Source organism: Meriones unguiculatus, chromosome 7 (assembly GCF_030254825.1).
Source record: "Meriones unguiculatus strain TT.TT164.6M chromosome 7, Bangor_MerUng_6.1, whole genome shotgun sequence".
Lineage (NCBI taxonomy): Eukaryota > Metazoa > Chordata > Mammalia > Rodentia > Muridae > Meriones > Meriones unguiculatus.
In genome coordinates this window covers 31,341,314-31,367,464 of record NC_083355.1, presented here as the reverse complement: position 1 = coordinate 31,367,464, position 26,151 = coordinate 31,341,314, and the positions used below count along the sequence as shown (strand labels likewise).

General features: G+C 43.7%; 1 protein-coding gene across 1 annotated transcript in view; it reads right to left on the bottom strand.

Annotated features, from left to right (window-relative positions):
* Positions 1 to 26,151, bottom strand: part of Ankfn1 (ankyrin repeat and fibronectin type III domain containing 1) — a 385,112-nt gene that overhangs the window by 37,996 nt on the left and 320,965 nt on the right. Inside the window, exons 10-15 of the mRNA XM_060386995.1 lie at positions 25,543 to 25,650; positions 19,330 to 19,429; positions 18,725 to 18,857; positions 18,131 to 18,247; positions 11,281 to 11,496; positions 1,716 to 1,882 (exon numbers count right to left, since the gene is read on the bottom strand). Of these exons, the coding sequence (XP_060242978.1) occupies positions 1,716 to 1,882; positions 11,281 to 11,496; positions 18,131 to 18,247; positions 18,725 to 18,857; positions 19,330 to 19,429; positions 25,543 to 25,650 (841 nt within the window). The remainder of the gene's footprint in view (positions 1 to 1,715; positions 1,883 to 11,280; positions 11,497 to 18,130; positions 18,248 to 18,724; positions 18,858 to 19,329; positions 19,430 to 25,542; positions 25,651 to 26,151) is intronic.

Here is a 26,151-nt window from a genome sequence, read left to right as displayed (position 1 = left end):
AAGGAAAGCCCTCCTCTTCATGGTGGAAGATTCTCACCAAAGGTCCATCCCAGCCTGGGCTCCAGTCTCTGGGTCAGAAAACCAAATTGACTACGCTAGAGGAGGTTCATTAAAAAAAAAAAAAAGGCAAGAGAAACAAACAAGTCAATCAACCACCCCCCACCACTCTCTCACTGCCCTCTTAGAAAAGTTTCTGTTTTTAAGAGATCTGTTTCATTTCAAGTCTCATACTGGACAAGACTATGGAAAAATCTATCATTTGTTCCAATAAGAAAGCGAGAGAGAGAAAAAAAAAAACCAAACTTAAGTCTTATTGCAATTTGGGCATAGTTTTAGCTTCACAAATAATGGAAATCCTTGAGAGCCTACTTGGGAATGGTTTTCCTTTTCTCATCACTGATACACAACTAGACGAGAGGCTTAAGATTAGCCTCATATATGCTAAAACGAGGTCTGGATCCAAATTAGAAAATCACCAGTAAGAGCCTCACTGTTGCTAACTAGTCAGTGTGGGCTCTGAAGAAAGAAGGAAGGCTGGCACAGTCTTTGTACTAGTGAATCTTGGGACCTTGGAAAGGGAGAATCTGTCGATATAATCACTAAAGGATGGTGACTAAGACTCTACGACGCAAATCCAGACACGGGTGAAAATGACCATTGTCGAGTCAACTCACAAACAAGCCTTGCAGTCTTCTGGAAAAGACTCTGAAGCTACCAAACGTTGATGGTGGAAATGACCACCAGAGGGCAGACTTAAGGCCCTGGTGCAATTGATGAGTGAAGGAGGGGAGTGGGTGGTCAGGGAGTACTCAGGGACTCCCACATCTCTCCCACCTCAACTGTCTTCTTCGTTATCCCTGGCAGTGCTCATGCAACCCTGTGAGGCGCTCTAGTTACTGAAGTCTAGCCATGGTAGACACCACATTTCAAAGGGCCAAATTTTGTTTTTGTTAAGCAAGTCAATACTTGTAAAGAACTTGAGAGTCAAGTTTGCATTCTTTGATGCCTAAGGAAATCTGGAGACCTTTTTTCCTTTTATTATGTGTTCCTCCTTTTTCTTTATTTTCATGTTGAACACAATTCAGTTCATTACAGTAGATGAATGAGAGCCCTGCTATTAGGGTCAGTTATAAAGTTGAGCCAGATTACCAAGACGAGGCAACTGTCCCAAAACTAACAAAGTAATTCACCAAATGCCAAACCATAGAGGAAATTTCTGAGTGTTTGGGCCTTGATACTTCTGTTCTTCCCTAGAGAACTGTCAGACATGGAGGAAACATATAAAGCCCTAAAGGCAGGGAGAGCGAGGGAGTTAGGAGTGGGTAGAATGAAATGGGTGGGGCTCCTTTAGATCGGGTAGAAGCATTAGCATCACCAGAAACCATCCTTCTCGGCGATATTAGAAACAAAGATCAAGAAGGGCATAACTGTTTCCAGTGCAGAGGAAAGATACTGGGAACAGCAGTATGCAAAGACAAGTCTTTGTTTGTAAACGGGTGGAGCATCCCTGGTTGCACCCTGAGTGGGGCAAGAAGGGACAGTGAAGGTGCAACGCCTCCTTTTAGTGCCTTTGCTCCTCCCAGTTGTCCGTATCTTAGGTGCCAGGACTCCATCTTGCTGCGGAGCATCTCCCCAGGGATGCCACACTGGTAGATAGAGAGCCCTTGACTGTGAGCACAGGAGACCAAAGAAAGTCCCAACTCTGGACCACTTACTTGGAGATGTTGCTGTTCTCGCGGATCTTCACGTGGCAGAGAATGTTGGGTAACTTTTGGGTTACAAGCACTTTGATCTGATCCACAGAACTGCATAGCTTTAGGTATCCTAGATACAGCCCAGGAGAGAGACGCTGATGACTCCTCTTGTGGTAGGAGAGGAGATCCTGCAAGGCAGAGTGAGAAAACGGGAAAGCGTACAGTCATCCTTCAGGGCTCTCAAAGCCTGTTCTTCTAGGTGGGCCCGCTGTGAGTGACCGACATAAGAACCCTCCAGCACCACCGCGAGTAGAGGAAAATTGTTGAGGTTACTGCCTGTCTCAGGTGCAAGAAAATGACCTCTCCGAGTCAGGTAATCAGTCTTTAATATATATTTTAAATGTTCGCTTTTCTCAGATTTCTGTGCCAAGGGTAAGTTTGTGGGTTATGACAGGGAATAGGGCGCTGCTGGGGGAGGCAGACGGTAAAGAAGGATAGCGCTCACAGTATCTGTCCTTAAGGAGGGGGCTTATAGTTTAGCTGTGGAAAACTAAACATTTGTCTGTATAAATGCTGACAAAATACATTATTTTTAACATTAGGATCATTAAGGTAGAAAAGTTCACTTTAAAGAAAATGATTTAAAATAGAATACAAGTAGTAAGCATCACTTAAAATAGAATACAAGTAGTAAGTATCACTCTTTATTTCAAAAATTCAAAAAAAAAACATAGCACTAAGTGGTTCACTTAATTTTTAAAAACCATTAATAGTTATGTTGCATTTGTAATTACACAATAATGCTAAGAGTGAAGAAAGAATGAGCTGACCATTGGTTCATTTGGATTAGCATTTTAGACCCCATTGTATGATACCTCATGACACTTTTCATATTTGACTTAGAAAACAAGTTTAACAAAGGTATTCAAAGTCTTCCCATCCTTTTCCTGAGACCTTTAAAATGTTGATGTACAAGTAATGTCCTTATGAAGAGCTGGTTCATTTTATGTTCTTCACCCATTCACTGTTTTATCATGTCTGGATTCTCAATGATCAATGACTTTGCATTGACCATGACTTTGATTGAGTCTCCTTATTAATAAGCTTCAAATAAGCTTTTCTTCTTCTTCTTTTTTTTTTACAAGGTCAAAACACGACATGATTTTATGTTGAATTTGTATTATGCTGTCATGTGAAAATGTCCCACAAGGTGAAAGGAGCTGTTAATATGCTAGGGTATGCCAAGTTAAGGGCAGTGATATGGCTGAATGGGATTTTGGTTGCTGTGATCAGTTCTCAGTGGCTTTTGTGGGTTCTGACTTTTACCTCTCTTCGCAGCTGCAGAAACTCAGATGACAGACAACTAATATTCTCCCCTGCCCCACTCCTTGTGTGGGTAGACTCATCTAGTACCTAAGCCTTTGGACAGCAGGGTTTGGGGAAAAAAAGTGAAAAGTGATGAGTTGGTTAACTGATTAGAGGGGAAGGTTTCTGGCTTTCAGAAAGCATGGAGTAGGTAAGAGGATAATCAAAATGCACCACCACAAAAAAATAGTAAGTAAATGAGATGATAGATATGCTAATCAGCCCGATTTAATTATTTCACATTGCATGCACATGTGAAAGCATCGCTCTGTACTCAGTTAATGGTTATAATTATGGCTTTTCAATTAAAAACAATGTTAAGAAAGACGAATTAAATTTTTAGAAGAGTAAAATCAAGGGAACCAACTTTTACCACTAAATGTGAAGAGGACAAGAATTAAAATGGAAACAGACACCCGAACCTATACATAAATCTTTATGGAAGAGGAAGGATTGAAGCGTCCTGGACAGATTCTCCCTGAAGCAACGACTCCTCCTCGGTCGGGCTCACTGTCTTCAGTGTGCTCTGCATCATACCCTCTGTCCTGTCCATCACCCGCAGGGTGTTCTGCCCAAAAAGGAGCACCCAGGCCTTAGGTAAACAGGCTTCGATGCCTCCTCCCAGGAGGCCAAGAAAGGCAGGAGAGTGAGCAGACCCATTACACAGGGCCGACTTAAGTTTTGTAAATGGAGGCGCTAAATGAACTTGGCGGAGACATTTTTCCTTTTCTGCTTTTCGTTTTGCACAGCCGGGAGTTAAGCCCAGATCCTCACACATCCTCAAGTGCGCTGACACAGAACCACAACCAGTCCCTTTGTCTTCTTCAACTAGACAATGAAATTAGTGAGAAGGCTGTTTTTCTTTTAATTGTTTGTGCCAGGAATATTTGTGTGTGAATTAGTATACGATGTGGAGGTCAGATCTCTAAGACAGAGTAACAGAACAGGGACAAGTTAAGAACTGAGAGACAGGCATATCAGGATATTCACAAAAACAAAGTCTAAAATAATGTCCAAAAGGCACTTGGCAAAAAAAAAAAAAAATAGAGGAAACATAATATGATCAAGAAAAATTACTATGAATTGTAGGGATGGGTGAGCCTGAATTTAGCAGTGTTTCCCCCAAGTCTCTTCCAGACAGATTGTAGGCAAGTAGTTGAGTAGAAGAGGTTTGGCCAAGGTTATTGTTCTGGGAAGTGAATAACATCAAAGGATGATAAATGATTAATGTGAGAAGGGAAAATAGAAGTATTCCAATCAGCAGAGTCTGATGATCTGTACCCTAGGGGTACAGGCAGATGTGGCTATAGACCCACACGCTGTCACCTTTGAGACCTCATGGAGAGTGGAAAAGGTCCCTAACGACAAGGAAAGGGCAAATATGCCCATCTTTGCAACAGAAGCAGGGACAACACAGGATGTTGCTGGTAATTAAAGACCTTCAAATTATTGATCTTTGGGGGAAAATGAGAAAGAACCACCACACAATCAATTTTCACCTAACCAGGCAATCCCAAGGCACCAGAGAGGAGTCGGTATGGATTTATGAAGAGAAAGTCACTTTTCGTTTCCGATAGCAACAAAATAGGGATCTACAAGAGCAGGGTGAAGCCTCCAATGGAATCTATTCCACTGGATAATGGGGGAAAAAGCGGATTCTTGACCATATTGCTTTAACAAACCAGATAACTGGGTTGAATGCTTGCGGATAATGAAGATGATATGGGAACAGCAGACAGATTGAGTGATAGCCCAGTAGGGAGTGGTCCCAAGGGCCAGTGTTTTCAGCTCATTTATTGACATTCTGGACAAAGCAAATCAAGAATGTGTGTATCAAATTTGTGGGTCCAAAATTTGGTGTGGTTTGGATTTTCTGGAAAATAGCAGCGAAGCTATGAATGCCCCAGTGCGTTGGAAAAATAAGCCTATCATAATTAGGGTTGAAATGTAATAAGAACATGTGCTTGTGAAGACCCAAACGCTAGGGTACAAATATAGGATGGGTAAGGGTGTTAGAGAGAAACATGTGAGGGTCGGAGCCGACCACAGGTCAAATGTGAGTTAGGAACATACTGTGGTTACGTAAAAACCAACACCACTTTGGGACTGGGAAATTCACTCTTTCGTTCAATTTTTAAAAAGAATGTTCCTGAGCGCTTACTATGTATTTTTGTGTCTTTACATAGTCATTTATCCTTTATTAGTCAGAATGTTTTTGGAGCCTGAAAAATGAATGGGAAGAGAAAGCTGTCTCATTCACATAATCTGAAGCACCAAGAAAGGCCTCTAAGACCAAGCTGAGTGCCGATCACCTGATTTAACCTCTAACCTGTATTCCCAGGCTCTGCCTTCCATCTACCCCTGTCCTTTTGTGTCCCCTGTCTCTAGACACAAGGAATTGCTTTTTCTTCCCCAGCATGGACCCACTTGCTTGCAGCCTCCTGCTTTTGTTTCTGGGGTGAGGGTGGAACCTCAGGCTGGGCATGTGAAAGGAGCCCCCCAGCACTGAACTGTATCCTCTGCCTTCTCTCTTGTGTTTCTATTTTCATGCATGCAGGAAGAGGGCACCAGATTTCATTACAGATGGCTGTGAGCCACCATGTGGTTGCTGGGAATTGAACTCAAGACCTTTGGAAGAACAGCCAGCGCTTTTAGCCACTGAACTATCTCTCCAGCCCCCAGAGCAATCCAGTCAGACTCGCTTTCAGTTTTTTGAGACAGGGATTCTCTGTGTAGCGCTGGCTGTCCTGGAACTTGCTCTGTAGACCAGGCTGGCCTCCAACTACTCATGTTTCTAGATATGGGCTCGGTAACTTGCCGAGGCTCGCTTTGAACTCACTGTAACCCAGACTTGTCTCAAACTTGGGATCCTCCTGCCTCAGGCACAGTAGCCTTGCACTACCAGGTCTAGTTCTTTTACAAAGCACCTACATACATGCCAGGGATTACGCTAGGTTGTTGATGAACAGACTTATCTTTTCTTTTGTGAAACTTACATTCCAGTGCAAGGGAGAAAGCCCTGAGCCGGTTTTTCTAATCAGCTTAATAAGGTCCATATGAAGATTGTGTGAGGCCAGTGTGAAACTCAAGGGAGGCTGAGGCTGCTCTCCCAGCTCCTGTCTAGTCTCTGCTGTGTGTTCTCTCATTTAATGCTTCCCTCTCCCCCTTCTCTGGCTGTTTTTTTTTTCTCCATCTGATAAACTTAGCTTCCCCTCATAGCTCAGCCCAATGCCCCCTCTTCTGCAATGCCTGATATTTCCAGGCAGAATTAATGGCTGCTTTGTGTGTGCTCCCATAGTACACTGTTTGTCCTGCTATCAGGCTCTGGTTTAATTCTGCCTTGTATTACCGTGATTTGTTTACAAGTCTGTCTCCCTCCCTTGACTGAACTCCTTGAGAGCAAGGGCCTTGACTCACTCATTTGATTTTCTTATAGCACCTAAAAGAGAGCCCGCCACCTTGTTGATGTTGCAAAAACATGTCTGGGAAAGGTAAGGAGGTGTGGGTGAGGTCTGGGCCTGGGTCTTGCTGATATGGGGTCTGAGAATCTTCCACTCAGTCTACCCTCGATGGTCAGTTATCTTAAGAGCCTGCTAAAGGAATAATAAGGCAGCTGCTTTGCTGGTAACCACAGGAGGGTTTTTTCTTTTTTGTTTTTGCTGTTGTTGTTTTATTTGTTTGTTTGTTTTTCTGGGTAAAGCAAAGAGAAACCAGTTGTGTCACAAAGGAGGGGCTGGTGGTCACTGTGGGCCCAGGACTAATTAGACCAGAAAGTATTTAAATTTTCTGAATTGTTTTATGGCTTTTTTTTTTAAAGGAGAATTTTATCCTAAATTCCACATTTCCAACTGTTTTTGAAAAAGTGGAAAATGTTTTGACAATGGAACTATGTTCGCGCACCACAGTGGGCTGGAGTCGACTGGGGGCTGCCCTCTTCCTGTGGAAGGATGACTGTAGATTACTGTAGTCTCTATTGCTCCTGCCACTTCTTCCCTCAAACTGAGGCGTAACTCATAAATTTCATCTTCATAGAGCATTCGACTCATTGGTGCTTAGCATACTGACAAGGTTGTGTAGCTGCCAGTCCTAACATCCAGACCTTTTTAATGACTCTAGAAAGAAGCGTCACATTCATTACTCACAATTCTCCAATCTTTCTTCCTTGCACCCAGGCAATCTGTCTCGTTGACCTTGCTCATTACTGACATAGCCTATGAACGGAGTCACATAAGCCGTGATATTTTCTTTCTGGCTTCTTTTGCTTCGTGTGGTGTTCTCAGGCTCATCTAGGCCGCAACATGGATTATACTACGCTCACGTACACGGCTGAATAATTTCCCACTACATGGCTGTACCCTGTTTTGTTCACCCATTTACTAGCTATTAGAGATTGGAGATTGTTTATATCCTTTGGTGCTTATAAAGGTTTATATCCACATGGGTGAACTCAGTTGTTTCTTACTTCCATCTCAGTTAGTTCTTTTCCAGTAATGGTTCTGGTTCCTTTTGGATAACTGTATTAAATGGGGGGGGAGGGGTGCTGGTGTAGTAGGAACATACAAGTAAGACAGCAGAGAAGGCAGAAGAGGTAATATACGCTGGGCATCTAGTTGTGACAGGAAAGGCCTAAAGAAAGGGAACAGAAGGCAAAGATGGGCAAGTTTTCTTAGAGCAGCCTTTGGAGAAAGGAGAGAGAGTGCATATAGCAACGCAGCAGAAAAGGAAGGGCTCCAGCCTAGGGGGTGTGGGTGTTCCATCTTACTCTCATTTTTTGGGTAATCAAGGTACACTGTATCCTTGATATGTATATCTTTATATCTGGCCTGGACACAGAATTATGTAGCCTCAGTGGCTTTTCATGAGAATCGATGCTAACATAGACATGTCAGGGTTGAGTATATAGTACACATGCATGAGGTTAATGGTCTTAGACAACAGACAACTTCACATGCAAGATATCCAGTCCCTGAAGGTCACAGAGTGAGCACCACCTCAGAGCAGCCTGCTTGTTGGAAATACCCGCACTGCCAATCAGTTCGCTCAGCGGGACTCTAACTTGTTCATAACACTTCTTTTATTTCCCAAGCAAACAAGAGGATCTCCCAGATATATGAGAGACGGCCATTTTGGAAAGCCTGAGACTTGAGAAGGTTGGGAATTTGAGGAGTTGGATGTTGGAGTTTCCCAGGGTCTCCAGAGATGAATAGGTTCGTTGTGGGGTAAGATTTTGTTGAAGCCTTCACCTGTTTTGAATATCCAGTTGTGAATCATATAATTTTCGTACAGAGTTTCTCACTGGTTATGAAAATGTAAGTGAGGTGATAAAATGCCTCAAGGGATGACCAGCCAGGAGCAGAGGTCTCCCCAGGAAGTTAGAGGAGTTGGATTAAAAGTGACCTGAGTGGAGAAGTAATAAAAATGGTGAACATTTACTGCGTTCATTACTGTCCTGATGCTTACATGCTATTTCCTCTCATTGTCATCAGACTCCTGTGAGGAGGACATTTTTTTTTCCTCAGAAAAGGAGACAAAGGGTGAAGAATGATCCCCTCTGGCCACATAGCGGAGGGGATGGGATTGGAACGTCATTCAGTCACCCTCGTTTTAAAAGGATACCGGCAATGTGTTGTGAAGCGCCAGGAAGAAGTCAAGACCTCCTCTGGGATGCCTTATGCCCCTTGCTTCTGTGGGAGAGGAGAGTGTGGCTTGTCACTGGGACATATCCAGCCATCTTTGGACCACCAAGGTCTAGCTCAACCATCATGTTGAGTTAGTAAAGACAACTCCTGATAGAATTTCGTCTCCAGTCTTCAGAGTTTGGCTACTCACCCTAAGAGCCTTACTCTCCATTTCCTGTCCAGCATAAGACCTGCATGGGAGGTGGGAGAGAAAAGGTGGGGGGAGGAGAAGGGAGAGGGGGTGGGTAGGAATGACATCAAGCAGGAATGCGCCAGTCAGCGGGGGTGAATTTTCCACTTGGATCTGTGTGGAAACCTGATCCCGCCTCTATTTTTGGTCTCCTTCTCTAACAACCTTTCACCAGATTGGAATTTTTCTGCACCTGTAACACATTTTTAATGTAATAAGTCTAGGAGAAACCAGGTATTATATCATGCTGGGGCCTGTGTTTCTAGCAGCAAAGGTAGGCCAGACCCCAGTTTATCCCTATAGGGGATTAGTGTATTAGTCACCCAGTAAAAACTAAATTTATTATGATTTCTTAAATGTTTCTTTTAGCACTTGCTTATAAAAGGCAAAGAGAGGAGCCATGAGTGTGTCTGTGTTCCCTGCTCCCACTCTCTTCACACATGCACATACATTCTGTCAATTTCCTATGAACCTAAATTTTACAAAATCAAATCCAGAGCTATTGGTCTTGACCATTCTGATTACCTTTGCCGTGTTGGGCTTTGTCCTCGTTTGGACCAGGGCAAGCAGTGACTGGGCTCATTCTTGCATTAGACACCCCTTGGGAGTGAAAGGGAGCAAGCCATTTAAGGCAAACATGGATCACTAGTGTGGCTGAGGTTGGGGTTTGTCTGTTAGGAACAGGGCTCTTCCATGTACAGAAGGGACTCATTGCAGACAGACTCCCATGGTTGCTCAGTGCAGATGCTTTTCCACATAACCGGTGAATTCTATACAATCAGTGGGTTAACACACACACACACACACACAAGAAAGACAATGAAGCAGCTTAAAGTCCATGTCAGATATGAAATTATGAGGCACTGCCACATCACCTATTAATCTGTGAGCCCCTGGGGCAACCAGGCCTGCGTCTGGTCCTGCCATCTAGCTCAGGTCTGCGTATGAGTTGCTCCAGTTTGAATTTTGGTGGTTGCCGGAGGCTCTCATCTCCCATCATTCACTAAAAATGCTAAGTGAGTGTTTACTCTCAAGTCTCCTCCTCATACCACAGGGTATGACTGACAGCTGAAAGAAGCCTCCCTGCATCGGATGATCTGAGCTGAACTCTCAGTTTTGGCACTTTGTTGTTGTTGTGTCTAGGGCCACACTCTGGCTTGTAGCACCCGAGGCTAAAGTAGTTTCTGGTCCTTTCTTTCAGAAAAAGAAGAGAGGGCTGGTGAGATGGCTGAGTAGGTGAAGGTGTTTGCCTTCAAGCCTCATGACCTGAGTAGGATCCGGGGACCCACAAGGTAGAAAGAGAGAGCTGGTCCTTGTAAGTTGTCCTTTGACCTCCCCGAGTACAACATGGCACACTCCCTCTCTCTAATAAAGAAATGCTACCCCCCAAAAAAGAGTATAAACTTTCAAATGTTAATTGATGGAGTGCCGGAGGCTCTGAAAAGGGGCTTGTACAGATGAAGGACTAAGTGGGGCCAAAGCTTCATGAGCCTCACCCAGTTAACCCTTGTGTGCTACCCTGTGTCCCTTAACCTCTTTGAGCCTTGATGATCTCATTCCTAAAATGGGTTTAATTGTGCCCTGCTGTCTTAAGAGAGTGTTATGAAGAACAGGCAAGAATAAACATGTAGGTGTGATCCCTGTACTGTCACGCTCCATTCTGGTATTGAGTTAATGCTTGTCACAGCCTCTGCAGATTCCCTACTTGACTGACTCAGTTCTTCTCGCTGGCTCATCGGTGTTAAGGTTTGAATCTGAATCCTAGGTTTGAATCCTTAGCTTCACGTTTTGATTTCTTATTCCCCGGACTGGTAGAATCTTGGAGGGCAATGGGACCTTCAGGAGGTAGGACCTGCCTGGAGGAAGTAGCTCACTACCAGAGGGTCTTTGGAGGTTGTTAGCCTCACCTAACCCCTAGTTCTGGCCCCCGATAGCTTCGTGATCTGTGACAACGTGAACAGCTGTTGCTTCAGGCTCCTTCTCGAATGGCTGAGCCATTGTGCTATGCCTTTCTTATTGTGATGGACTGTAATGCTCCAAGACTCTGAGCCAAAAGAAACCTGCCCCCTTATGTTATTTCTCTTGTCGTATTGACGTGAAAGTGATCGGTATAGTTGTCAGGGTATTTTCAGAGCGTCCACCCTTACACTGTTTGATCAGATCTATATTTGGACAGAGATGGATGCAAGTGAGCCACAGCATCACTCCTACACGTGGAGTGTGAACAGTGACTCATCTCAGGACTCTGCCGCATCACCATTTATGTGACTAGCTCTTGGTATACATTGTACGGGAGCTGCCATAAATGTATCAGAATCAGAACCATCAGGGCACCGAAGAAAATCCTACATACCTGGATGGTTATTAGCAAGATATCTAAGGCTGTTGGCTCCTCGGGTGTTGACAGAGACTTCCTCTGGCTTTGCAGTTTTGATATCTGCATCCACTTGCCATTAAAAAAGGAATAAAGCATCTCCACTTCCCTGATGGTGACGATGAGGATGTTGCCATGGCGATCTTTAATGGGCTCATAGTAGAGTCTTCCCAAGTTGTGCGTTCCAAGTAAATTCTAGAAAGCAACAGATTACCTGTAGTTCAGTTGATGTTGTAAAACAGGGCAACAAAGCCACAACAAAAGACACTGAACAACCGCTGGATTTCTGAGGAGCTGTTTGCTTTTTCTCAGGCTTAGACCTAGCCTAGGTGGCATTGCAGAAATGTGCTTAGCAGAGAGCTCAAAGAAAGGTCTCCACTGTGAGCCTGCAAAGATTATAGCGAGAGGCACAGACGCTATGTTTTTTTAAGCAAATTCAATATCTGTAAATATCTTTTGCCCACATAGGCACACCAGCACATAAACCTCAGTGACCAGCACTTGAAGAGAATCCCAGATGTTTTAAAGAAAAATGTCTGATATTTCAAGTATGCTAACTTGTGGAGTTTTCAAGAGATCTCCAGTAAGCGAGTTATGAGGTGGGGTTGTTTAAAATGAAGAAGTGAATTGACAATGTCTCGCATTGTGCAGAGGGCCCCAGATGACTGCGCAGTACCTGCAAGGTTCTCTAATCGGGACTGGCCTGCTCTGACTTATCTGCATCCCCAGGTGTTCTGCCTACTGAAAGTTTGTTGAAATTTCTTACAAACTCTGTCAACAGAGTCGGACAATACTTTTAGGAAAGTAGGAAGAGAAGGATGCTACATAAAATTTGAAGAAGCCGAGGCCTGGGTTATTAGACTAAATAGGTACTGTATAAATATGAAGGGGCTGACGCTCTTTAGCCGAAAGTACTAGATGATTAGGATGGAACCCCATAAAAGCCATCACAGAGTTCCTAGTTGGTGTGTGTGTGTGTGTGTGTGTGTGTTGGGTGAACGCACATGAATGATGATGTGATGATGTGTTAGTGTGAGAGCTGATGTAGAACTGGAATTTGTAAAAATGACAATATTGACCTAAAATAAATGACCCAGCTGGTCATTTTTCAAATCTCCTACAATGGACTGTTCCCTCATAGACAGGAACTGTGTCTTAAGTCTTCTATTTTTCCTCATGAAGACCAGATACAGAATGAGTAAGGAGTTTCATAAGTAATTACTGACAAAATTCATTTGGTGAGATTAATTTTTTAAGTGGCCCCATCATTCTGATTTTTCTTCTATAACAAGTTACTTATAAATCAGAAAAAAAAAGCCATTTTGGGTGAGATTTTTAGTCTATAACTATGAAGCACTATAGTTTTATATAAATACCTTATTGTATAAGCAGTGTTGTGCTGGTGAACTACCATGCCAAAACGAAACAAAACAAAACAAAACAAAAGGTCAAGGAGTGGGTGGTTGGTCTATGGTAAGTGACAGTCTCCATAGGGTAGTCCACTCCAAGCTACCTTGGGTGACAATAAGCCTTCAAAGTGTCTGGATATTTAACAGTTGGGTTTCTAAGCTAGTAACGAGTTGGTTTTAGCACGCACAGCTATTAAGACTTTGCTCACACAGGTGCTGAGTTTCAGGGCTGGCCACCATTCATGAACTGTTCTGCTGTTGACTCTCTCTGGTTCTGAGTGTCACCGTTTTAAATGAAAGGTCCTCACGGGTTTAGGCATCACTTTGGCTAATCCTTACCTCAGAGTGTTCAGGTGACTAAATCAAGCAACACATGAAAAACGTGTTTCACTAACTCCCGAGCCTGCTCCCCTGTTGAATATGGGATTTTTACAAATCTGCTGTAATTAGAATCTCTTCTTGGTCTCCAATTATATTCTTTAGATCCAGCCTACTTCCACATTCTCTGGAAAGACATATCTAATTTTGTTATGGATTGAATATGGAATACCCCTCACCCCCAACAGGCTCGTTTGAGAGGTGATTGGACCATGAAGGCTCCAATCTAATCAATGGATTCCGAAAACTGATAGGTTTGTAATTTGATGGTGTTACTGGAGGTAATGAAAACTAGAAAATGAGGCCTGGGGGTGGGGAGAAGATCTCTGAAAGTATGCCTTTGAAGGGTATGTCATGTCCTTAGCCTCTCACGGTTTCTGTGCTTTTTGGTCACTCGGAGGTAGGCAGCCCCCCCCCCCCCCCCAGCACATGAACACCGTCATGATATTCTGTCTTGCCTCAGGCATCAAGAAGCAGAACAGCTGAACTGGGCAGAGACCTCTGAAATTGTGAGACACAAAGGTGGTCTTTCCCTCTTTAACTTGTTCCTTTCAGGTATGTCAGAGCAATAAAAGAGCTGTTCACATTATCTCAAGTAGAGTCCACCATCCTCTTTTTGTTTTTTTTTCTACCATCCTGCGTACAAAGTTCTCAGTATGTGTCTCGCTGCATTGCATGTAACTGAAGCACCTGTCCAGAGTCATGGCTCCTTGCTTTCTGTGTCACTAGGTCCTCTGCACAGTGCATAGGAAGAACTCAGTAAAAGTTGAATTAGCACTGGCTGACAAACACTCTTATCTACACAATACCTAGGATGAGATTCTGCCACGTGTCAGACATTGAAGTTATGATGATAGCCAGGACAGACAGTCTTTAAGCTTGGGCTCTCATAGAGTAAGCAGGCCACTAGGGCCACTGCTCCAGTCTGAGACAAGTACTTCATTTACACAATGGAATACTACTCAGCCATTAAAAACAAGGAAATCATGAACTTTGCAGGCAAGTGGTGGGAATCAGAAAGGATCATCCTGAGTGAGGTATTCCAGAAGCAGAAAAACACACACGGTATATACTCACTTATAAGCAGACAGTAGACATATAATATAGGATAATCATACTAAAATCTGCACATCTAAAGAAGCTAAGCAAGAAGGAGGCCCTGGGTAAGATGCTCAATTCTCAATCAGAGAGGCAAATGGGATAGACATTGGAAGAAGGTGGAAACAAGGAACAAGACAGGAGCCTACCACAGAGGGCCTCTGAAAGACTCTACCCAGCAGGGTATGAAAGCAGATGCTGAGACTCATAGCCAAACTTTGGGCAGAGTGCAGGGAATCTTATGAAAGAAGAGTCTGGAAGGGTCTGGAGCTCTACAAAGAGAACAACAGAACCAAAAAATCTGGGCCTAGGGTCTTTTCTGAGAATGATACTCCAACCAAGGACCATTCATGGAAATAACCTAGAGTCCCTGCACAGATGTAGGCCGTGGCAGCTCAGTCTCCAAATGAGCGCCCTAGTAAGGGGAACAGGAGCTGTCTCTGACATGAATTCAGTGGCTGGCTCTTTGATCATCTCCTCCTGAGTGGGGGTGGGACTGCCTTACCAGGCCACAGAGGAAGACTATGAAAGACAGTCCTGATGAGACCTGACAGGCTAGGGTCAGATGAAAGGGGAGGAGGACCACCCCCATCAGTGGACTGGGGAAGGGACATAGGAGGAGATGAGGGAGGGAGGGCAGGCAGGATTGGGAGGAGATGAGGGTGGGAGCTACAGCTGGGATACAAAGTGAATAAATTGTAATAAGTAAAAAATTATATTAAAAATAAAGATAGGAGAGAAGAGATGAGGTTCAGAGCATTTATGGAGGAGCAAGCCTTTGGATGGAAGGACGAGACTATACAAACTATTGGAAAAGGGGCGAAGAAAGACAATGAGGCAATCATGTGTTCTGAATGAAGGCTTCAGGTATCTAATTATGAGAGAAAGGCTTTGTGAGGAAGTGTAAACATTAAGCTGAGAACTAAAGGGTATGTAGGAATTAGCAAGGCAGAGAAGTAACAAGGAGAAAGGATTCTAAGCAGAATATGGCACGCAAGTCAGCAGAAGAGACTGAGGAAGACAGACCAGAAAGTGTGAGAAATTCAGGAGAGGGTGGCACTATGGAAGCCAAAGAATGTGTAAATCCAAGTGTCCATCGGATTTCGTGATGCTGAAGACATGGGCAGGAATGGAGAGAAGCTTCATGTGAAGGCCTGTCACACAATCTGGGGGTTCTCTTAAAGAATGCAAAACTAGGTGTAAAAGTGAATGTTTATTTAGAACAAGAAAAGAAATCCTCACTCTCCCTTTCCTCCTCCTGCCAATACTGGAATTTTGGTCCCCCTTTTTGCCTGAAATTTCTTTAGGCTGTTTCTCAGAAATGCCACTTGATTTTAGTCCCACCTTCCCTGGTCCCCACAAACACCTTGGAACTCCCACACTTGAAGCCCCATCATGCAGATGAGGCTCCTCCAGCCCAGCTTTGTAGTGCTGTCTGCTCTGATGACTGGGGTCCCGACAGTGCAGGTTTTATGCGCATGGCACTACAGCTGATGGGGGAAGTGGAGGCTGGTGGAGGAGAATACAAGTAATTCTTTCAAGAAACTTAGTGTGGGGAATGAAAAATGATTGTTTGGTAGCTCAAGGAATGTGTGAGGGCACTTTAGACATGAGGATAATTTGAAGCTGAATTTTTTTTAAAGATTTATTCTGTGCAGCTTGGTCATCATGTGGGTTCCCTAACAATTGAAATGTGTGTCAGGGGGCTGTCTCTGACTCTTTTGCCTGCTTTTGGATCCCTATCCTCTAGTTGGACTGCCTTGTCTGGCCTCAGTGGGAGAGGATGCTCTTAGTTCTGTCAGGATGGGTTGGTACCCCAGGGGGGTTCTTCCCTTATCTCAGGAAAAGGGAAGGAGAAATGGGGAGGTGAAATGAGGGTGAAACTGGGAGGAAAGGAAGGAAAGGGGTTGCAATCAGGATGTAAAGTAAATAAATTAATTAATGAGAAGAGATTTCTTCTTCATTATTGTTACTACATATCTGAGGATTTGCACACATGAATGCAGTGCCCGTGGAAGGCAGAGGTGATGTATCCACCTGCAGCTGGAGTTACAGGTGATTAGCGGCCACCTGATGTAGGTTTAGGGCACAAACTCAGGACCTCTGCAATAGCAGTTAGGTGCTCCTCATCACTGAGCCATCTCTCCAGTCTGAGACGAGTATTTTAAAATGAATACAGGAGAGATGAGATTCAGAGCACGCAAGGAGGGGAGAGTCTTTCGTGGGGAAGATAAGGATAAGGCCGTATAAACTGTAGGAACAGGGGAGGAAAAAAGAGGTGATGTCTCGGCAGGTTTTGAAAATTTGGTGGTGGAAAACCACTCCCATCTCTTAAGAGAATTAGTGAGATCCTCACCTGTTGTCAGGACAGAGAGTGTGGAGAATGGGAAGGAACATGGGAGAATGAGGAAGGCATTTTAAATAGTTCTTTACGGCTCAAGAAAGCAAGTTACTACAGAAATACAGAGAGGTCGATAGATAGCATCCCAGGTGAGAATTGTGGCTATGTGCATACTGTAATATATATTGATGTATGTATTTATATATGGTATCAGTATAAAAATATACTGATACTAAGTATAAATATATACATGATATAAACATATCATGCATGATATATTTCTTTTCAGAAATCTGGGTGAAACCACTTTAGTATAGACGTGTTGGAGTGGTCTGGGCTTTTTTTTTTTTTTTTTTTTTTCAAGAGAAAAATCTAGAATATCTTCAAAGAGTGATTATGATGTACCAAGAAATCTCAGCTTGACAAAGAGGGAAATAGTCTCAAAAGATGGTGGGATCGGAAGTTTGGGGTGGGGAGTGAGGAAACCCAAGAGTGTTGTGGTAGGGGTTAGGCAGGGTCACACTGGCCACCATGGAATCTCTCAGCATCTGACTATACTGGCTAGCAACAGCTTGTCCTTCCCAGGTGGCTGAAAGCGTTTGGAAGTGTTGGAAGAAGACCCCAATAAACATGAAGGTCCATCTATGTCCAGGCAGACCTCAGATGTACAGTGAAGGGCTAGAGAAGGGGCCAAGCCTCTTGGAAACATCCTTTATCTTAAAGGTAAAAACAGTTGGGAAGACAATGGCATAGTCCCGCCGAGTGGGTGACTCAGTGATGCAAGGGGTGCTCTGAGTTTAGCCCCGACATTGGGGCGTGGGTCCAAGAGCTTTTCTTTAAGTCGTAGGAGGGGATTCTCATTGGAGAATGAGCTGCAGTGAAGAACACTACTCAAGCCTGTGAAGCCACTGGGGAAATGGAGCAGTTAAGGTCTATGCAGTAGAGTGTGGCAAGGGGGACAAATGTAGCTTGTCCCGGCTGGCATGGTAGTTGTTACGGGGTTACAGGGTTGAGTTGCCATGATTGCTGGGATTCAAAAGAGAAATTCTTGCAATCGTAGGTGGGGGTGGAGCTGGAGGATTTTTAGGAACTCTTTTGCACACCATGGTTGGTGTGGGCCTGCTTGCCAAATACGGCTTACTAAATTTCTTGAGATTTTAAGAGACAGCTTTGTAAGTAGATTCACATCACTGACAGAGGCTCAAGGTTCTCTTAAGGCCCCCGGCTTCATATACAAGCATAGGCTTTTCAGAAACAGCACATCAGGAAGCTGCCCTAAACCCCTGCTGCTCACTGATCCCTTCCATACACTCCAACAGAACAGCATGGGTCCTTCAGTGATCCGGTCAAAGTCCCCTTGTTCTACAGGCGATGAAAACGAGACCTTGAAGAAAACCCGAGTTGACTGATTAGTATCAGATGGAGAACTCTTTGTGTAGGATTCCATACCAAAGCCCACCATGACTAGACGCATAGCTCAACTTGTCCAGGAAGCCTTCCTGTGGCCAGAGATCTGGAAGAGCTCTCTTCCCTTTAGGAAGGATTGGTGACCGAGCTCTTCAAGTCTGAAGGCTCTTCCCAGAGCTCGGGCCTGGTCCCTCACCTGTAGCTGGGCTGTGGCGGCGAGCATCTTCTGCCGAGTCTGCAGCACCGTGGATGAGGACATAGAGATGGGCACGCTTTGCCTTAGCCACCTGATGTCTTCCCACATACAAGACAGCTGCAAAAGAAGTCACGAGGTCACATCATCATCCGAGCCAGCGAATGATTTAGGTCGTGGCATCAAAGCAAGGCATGGAGAAGGAAACCCGACCCCCCGCCCCGATATTTGCTCTCCAGTCCATTTTCAGATACACACGAAACAACTTTTTGATCTCTGTCCAATTGGAAAAAGATCTGAATCCTAATGAAACAGTCAGATCTACATTCGAGTCGTTGCCAAATGATCCCATAACTCTGAACAGTGGAGACACAATCTGACAGGACGCACGCTTCTTTGCTTTGAAAATGTAGTGGAGGCACTACTTGAAAAAATGGCATGGGACATGCTGGATCTGTAAGGGATCTTTGAGATAATTTACTCCCATCCCCAAACTTTGATCGTGAGAGACCCCTCAAGTAAAGCTTCAGAGATTTATGTGTGTTAACCTTGGTGCAAAGTAGAGAAAAAATAAAATAAAATGAGAACTCAGTGTACCTTCGTGAACCAGAGAAAATCTTGTGTAATGGAGCTGGTGTGAGAGTCATCTATTTCAACAATTGGTATTTGATCTTCATTGGTGACTAACATATTGTCTTTATAATAAAATATAACGGCTATGTAGAGTCCTCTACAAAGAAAAAGAGAAAGATAAAAGAAATCTTCAACTGTTTGTTTTACCAAACTTGAGTCTTAGGAAATTATATATATACACACATATATATATGTATGTATATATAATATTATATATTATATATTATATAACTACTAATATATAATAAAACTACATTTACATATATATATTTAATCAAATATATTATTGTTATATAACGGAGTTAAATATATGTAATATAATTAAATATATAGATATAAAATTGGTTTTAGACATGTTGCAAGCTGAGTTGAAAACACACCTAGAAATATTTTTGCTATGTATCACAAATTTAGTGGTTAGAACTTAGAGACTGAACTCTTGCCCACATTCTCAGGAGAATTCATTTCTTTAATAAAAACACGTAACTTCCACTTCATTTCCACTTAGAACTCTAGCTAGTTCATTCCTGAGTTATTAAGACTTACTAGACAAAGTGTTTAGAACCTACCGTTTCAAGGTCTTCACAAACTTGTTTGAGGAATGGAATAGGTGCTTTAGGCTTCTTGATACTGACTGCTTGCGGCCCGTGGTTTGCAACTTTGAACTTTCTAGAACATAGAAAGAATATGTTGTGCAAATTCCATCTAACAAATCAACACTCCTGATTTTTATTCCCACCTCCTGGCCTTCCCTGTCCCTGTGGTGTCACTTACTAATTTCATACAGGGGGTCCAGCTTAATGTTTCTTCAAAACACTTGTATTTAGTGAGATAGCAGCTGCTATGGCTGGAATTGGAAATGGCCCTAATAGACTCCTGTTTTGAATATTTGGTCTCTAGTCAGTGGAATTGGTGGTGGTGTTGGTGTTTTGGAGGCGTAGGGAAGTGAGCCTGGCTGGTGGAGGTTGGTTACAGGCCCTTGGGGGCCTCTTGCCCATTCTGCTATTTTAGCTTTCTATTCCCCAAAGAGTGAATGACAATAGCTGCTCTGCTATTATGCCTCTTATGCTAATTTGCCTCCATGATGCGAACACTTCCCCATGCCCTCCCCAGCCACGGTGTGAAACCGGAAGACAAAACACATCCTTCTTCCTCTAAGTAGTTTTCTGCCTGGTGCTGTGAAAAATCTAAGTATACCCCAGCAGCTGACTCAGTCGAAGAGCAGGTCTTCACAGTGTTGCAGGTGAGCAATATTTGTAACTGCGGGAAACCACTTAGGGTCTCTTGTTTATGCTCTCAGGGTAAGTGCTTTATTATCAAGTAAGATGAAAAAAAAATGGAGCCAATTCCTTCCCACCACCCTCCGACCTTCGCCAGCTGGCTTTTTAATATTCGCCAATTCTCAAGGCTCCCAAAGTTACCCTTGTTACTTTATGTGTCCAGTTAAATTTGTCCCTTATAGGATTAATGTGAACACCTTACGGAAGATCTGGAGAGTAGAAAAAAAAATAACAAAAGGAACAATTCACTCAACTCATCCCACCACTTCCTATAACTACAATTATTAGCATCCTAGGGCAGTCTCTTCCACTATGTGTGCTTACTTATGAGAATGCCTGTAGCGCCCGGAGAGTCCAGCCTAAACTCACATATCTACATCACAGCTCCTGCTTGGGGAACATCACAGAAGATGGGGCAGAAAAGCTGTGAGAGCCAGAATAGTAGGGAGTCTGTTGCAGAACAATCTATCTTAGAAATGGCTGCATAGACAAAAAAGGAACAAGGACAACATCAATGAACACACTAACATGGAAGAGGGGAAATTTCTTGAGGTCCCACCCCTAGAGATGTTGACTATTGGGAGAAGAATAATTAGCTTTTGCCAGGGATTAGTCTTCATATTCATTGTCCAATGCAGAGTGGCCAGCCTTAAAATTGTATATCACCATGAAAATGGATTCAGCAGGTTGTATTTGTATATATTTGTGCATACATGTGCATATAAACATACCTATATGTAAGTATGCAATTAATAATCAAGGACAACATCAACTTGAGGAGGGGAACATGGAAAGAATTCAAGAAAGGATAACAGAGGGGCTAGAGGGAGGGGGAAAGTGATATAATTCTATTTCACTAAAAACATTTAAAAATAGGAAGAAAACAACAACAAAAAATATCTGTAAGGAAATGTCTAAATATAACCTTCACTGTGAAATAAAATGGATTACCCCAAAAAGCAAAGCCAGGACCCAAAGAGACTGAATAAGCCATTTTGGGGAAGCTGCTTGTGTGTGATGCCCTGTAGGTATGAGAGTGTGACTGTTGTCCACATTTCCTCTCCTGTTTATAGCCGGGAGCTTTCCCTGAGAGCTGTATTAAAAACCCCAGACATCTGGGAACAGTCTTTGCAAAGGATGCTCCACGGAGCTGGGCAAGACGATCCCTGCTGTCACCTAGTCTGGTCTAGTACCGAAGGGAAGCCGAGGCCATTGGTGTCATCACTGAGCTTTGGTAGGCATGTTCCTGGGGATGAGAACAGAAGCCCTATCGGCGCTGTTAAGACAGAGAAGCCTGGGTGGGTGACCCAGGATTGAGGCCCACCCCGTGGGCTTCTGGGTGTAATCCTACAGGAGTCACTGGCTACATGTGTCTCTTCATCAGCATCAATGTTGTGCTAGTAGTGGTTGCTGCCGGCAGAAGAAGATAAAAAAAAAAAATTCTGTTTGTGATTTGAACATGAGTTTGGCTGTTGGAGAATGATGCTGCTGTGTGAGCTGGGAGTCAGCGTGGTTGTTACCACCACTCTAAACCTTACTAACCTCAGCACAGGCTTGAAGGAAGTGGTTTCTATGAGGGCAAATTGACGGGGCAGAAGATAGCAGCAGGTGAGGTTTGGCAGCAGAAAGCAGGTAGACAGATGGACTTAACAGATGAGAAAGATGATGCCTAAAACCCCGGCGGACCACGAAGAAGTAAGGTGGTTCGTTCCACAAGCTCCGAGGCTGCTAATGGGGAGAGGAGCCACACGTGCAGCTGAAACCAGGAGTTTGTGCAATCTGTTTAAAACCAGACTTCTAGATCTCTTCCTCTGCTGCACAGCTAGACAAAGACCCCTCTCCTACCCTAGGTGAAAGTCAGTGGCTTATTCTCTGGGAAGGAAAACAAACAGGCAAAAAAAAAAAAAAAAAAAAAAAAAATCAATGGACCACAAAAGTGAAGCCTCTGAGGTTGGAGACAGGGTGACCTCAGGGACAATTGGAAATGGGATGACTGTGGTGATGCTACTAGCTATTAAAACTGGTAGATTAAATGAAAGTTTTCATGTATAATATTTACCCATTATGTTCTCAGAACACACATACTGGAAAGTTATACTTTCCAGGCGGGATCATGGAAGAAATCTGTCCGGAGGAGAATTTCACCAGAGAATACACCCACAGATTATGACACTGGTGATTTCCCAATGAAAACATGACATCAGTTCACTGGACAATGAAGCCTGTGAATAAAGTTTCTTGTCCATGTCCCTGGTGGCTATTGATCTCTCTTCTTTTATATCTAAGCAAACACGGAAGGCTCATTAGGCTGTTAAGAAAATGTACCCACCAGGAAACACAAAGGCCAAAACCAGCGAAAAGAGCAAGTCTGAAGGGAGACTGTGTTGAGGAAGTACAAAATGGAGCTTGTCATTAACATTCTGGGAGACAAGATGCTGAACTCATGTAATGACAGGGATTACTTATTTTTTAATAGTAGAACAAAGGAGCATTGAGAATTAAAAATGTTATCCGAAGCTTAAAAATCCAACAGAAGTCTTAGAAAATGAAAGTTACACACACACACACACACACACACACACACACACATTTTTGAGAAAGTGCAGTAAAAGGATGTCAGGATAGAAAGCAGAGGGGAACACTAAAGAAAATCAAAGGAATTAGGCTAGGCATAGTGGTACACAGCTGAAATCCCAGCACTGAATAGGGAGAGGCAGGAGGATCACTGTGAGTTTAAGGTCATCCTGGTCAGCATAGTGAGTCAACTAGGGATGTGTTTTGAGACCTTACCTTAAAAACAAACAAGAGAACTAGGGTGGAGAAAGAAAACAAAAGGACTAGTTTAGGAGGTTTCAACCTCTAATTAACAGTAATTCCAGCAGGAAAGAAGGGAGGAGAAAGGGTACTGATGGTGGAAGAAATAAATTACATAAGAAAACAAAGTTTCAAAACTGAAGGGCATAAGGATTTGAAAGGTTTTGGTACCGATTGCACAGGTTTTGGGGATGCTTTTCTATCACTTCTGCAATGGAATCTGCTGAGAACTGGTGAGTACCCAGCTCGGTACAGTGAAGTCCCTGCCCACGCTTTCATGCTAGGATGTGCCAGCCAATCACTGTGGGTGGAGAGTACCCCATTCTTCTCTTGCAAGAACGATGACTGAAAATGGGCTAGAGTCTGTGAGGGGCTTCCACTGTGCTGGGTGGTTTGAATCCATTTTCTCATTCCCTTCTCATAACAACACTGCAAGTTAGACAGCCTGATTTTCTGATGAGGAAGTTGTGATGGGGCTAGAAAATTCTAAACGGTAGAAGTAGTACTCAGGGAAATTATTTGCTTTTCTATACGCAAAGTTCATAAAGGTGTGTGTCCCTAGTAAACCGCACAATCTCAAAGCAGTTGAATGTTCAAAACATCGTCTTCATGGTTCTCTCTTAGCAGACTTTACACAGCCTTTGCTTGACCTTTGACCCCCAGAGTTACACTGCAGCATCTTAGAAGCTCTGCTTTTTTTTTTTTTTTTTTTTTTTTTTTTTTCTGTCTGTGAGGTACTTTATTTTATCTTGATGGGTCACAGGGTCAGCCAACGCTGTCTCAACGCTTACACCATAGAATACTAATTCTATGGCAAAGGATTTACATGGCTGAAGAATCCGGAACATACTTGTTCAATCAAATTTGCTAGGCTCTTTACTGTGGTCTTTAATATTCTGAAGTCTAGTTTCCATTTCCACAAGAGTGGTGAGGAATTCTGTGTCTCCTAACCTTACCTGACCTGAGCTCTTGAGGCGAGCCTCTCATGGGACTGCTGCGCCTCTCACATTGTCTGTATTATTTCAGTGCCCAGGATATGTTTTAAAAATTAAAAAAAAGTCCCTTTTGGGGAAGGTCCACTTTATTCCTTAGTTGCTTCATCCCTAATATGCGTACAGCTTTGATTGGGGGAGGGGTACGTACATGCATAATAAGAATTGAGTGGAAATCAGAAATAACTGGGCTATCCAGGAAGTCATTTCTTGGTTACTGGACAGTAGTCATATGGTAATAGGAAGAGCATCTGAACCCTTAGTAATGTACAAACCCAAAATCAACTTTCCTGGTCATGAGCAGTTTCAGCTTCCTTCCTCAGAGGAGCTGTGGATTGCAAAGAACACCTGTGCGATTGCTCCATCACCTTTGCTTTCATACAGGAGCCAGTAGGCAGGGGAGCAAGGGAGAGGCAGAAAAGAGAGGAACTGAGGTAACACCCAACTTGATTAAATGAACCCCAGGAAACCAGAGCTGAATGGACTTTGGTCAGTGCAGAACATTTGCAGGTCTCCTTTTTTTGAAGTGGGGGTGTGGGGAGATGTCAAATCTTCCTAGAGATCCAGGAATGAAAATCCCACTTGGGTTTCCCTTGCCAGCTGTCCTTGCATGTATTTACCTCTCATTAGAGAAACACCGTTTTCTAGCAAACACTTGTCCTCATCTCCAGATAGAGCTAGTGTTTCTGAAGGGCCCTGTTGTCAGAGCTTTATAGTAATTGGGAAACTTTTTGCTAATGCTAAGTATGATTTATGCCTCATCTAAACAGCAAGCATAGCATCTTAGCGTGAGCCATGGGTGTTTTACCCAGCTGGCTCAGCAGCGCCCTGAATCTAGAGAGCAGAGCAGTTGGAGATCTGATGGGAGCATGGAAAATGAAAACTTTATGGAGGCTTTAATTCTCCAAATAAAACTAAGTGCCTCTTCCACGAATCATTACACAGATCAGAAACCCGACCCTGTCCCATCTGAGCCGCCCAAGCAACAGAGAAGCTTTTAAAAGCATCTCACAGAGCCTCTGGGTGAAGCAGGGCTAAAATGGAGAGGAGGTGAGCTCTCCTCCCACCCAATCAGTGGGACAGAGGAAGACTAAAGTTCAAGGTGGGATCAAAGTTCATGGGGGGCGAAGGGGGGAAGAGCCACAGCAGGATGACTGGACATGGCACAACAAATCCCAGGCTGTAGCTTGGCATTAGGACACTGGGCAAACCAACTTAGCTTCCCTCACGACAGCCAAAGTGAAGATGAGATTTTGGCACAGTGGATGTGAAAATGCATTGTAAAGCTATTTTAGCAATCAGTGTGAAGGGTTTTCGTGGCTGTCATTGTTGAGTTTGTCTCATAGGCCCCTCAGAGGAGTGTTGAGAAGGACTAACTCAGAGATGAGAATGGTAGCAGAGGCTGTTCCCACCCCTCACCCCCAAACTTGTGCTTATTTTCAAACTTTGTGTGTGTGTGTGTGTGTGTGTGTGTGTGTGTGTGTGGAGAGAAGGAGAGAGGAAGGGGGGGAAAGGAGAGGGAAGGCTCTGTGGAAGGGTTAAAGCAAGATAGTACTGTAAAGTGATTCCAGATGTACAAATATTAATATCTCTTTTTCCCTGATGAATGAGAAGGTATGACCCAGCTGGGAAACTGCTAAAATTACCGGCGCCACCGAGACCTCAGCCGATGGGCCAGCGCAGATTTTATCCTTACCCCGGCAGCTGTAACGCTGATGAAGGGCTCGGACCTGCTGCAGCAGGCTCTCCAGAACCTCGCTCTGTCCCTTGTGTCTGGGCTCTCTGTCGTCATAGTCTTTCCAGTCTATTGAACAAAAGAAACAAACAGAGAGACATTTTAAAGCCGAGGCGCTGGGGTTTTGTGTTCAGTGCCCACAGGCTCCGTGGGTGAGCACCCAGCACACGCAGAACTGGCAGGCGGCGATGCCGACCGACGGTTTGGGAGCTGCCATTGTTCAGAACCCTATGCAAAACAGTAATTGTGGTTGGCTTCTTGTGTTGGGCAGTTTTTTGGGCAAGAGAAAATAGTACTTGAGAGCCAAAAGAAATAGGAAATTTGGAAGCCCAATATCTCCTCTCCTAGGCCTCCCCCCCACTTCCTCAGCATCCCCTGTCCTGATCAGCACCCCTGTTACCTCTTCACTCCGAACCCCAACTTTCAACTGGATTTTCACAGTAGAAAAGACGGGCGAGAATGTGCAGACTAGATGAAATCCACAGTCCCAATGCTTTTATTGTAGGTTTCACACTTTTGGCCAAATTGACATTTCTTTCCAAGGAAAGAGCCCACGTCAGATGCCAAGAA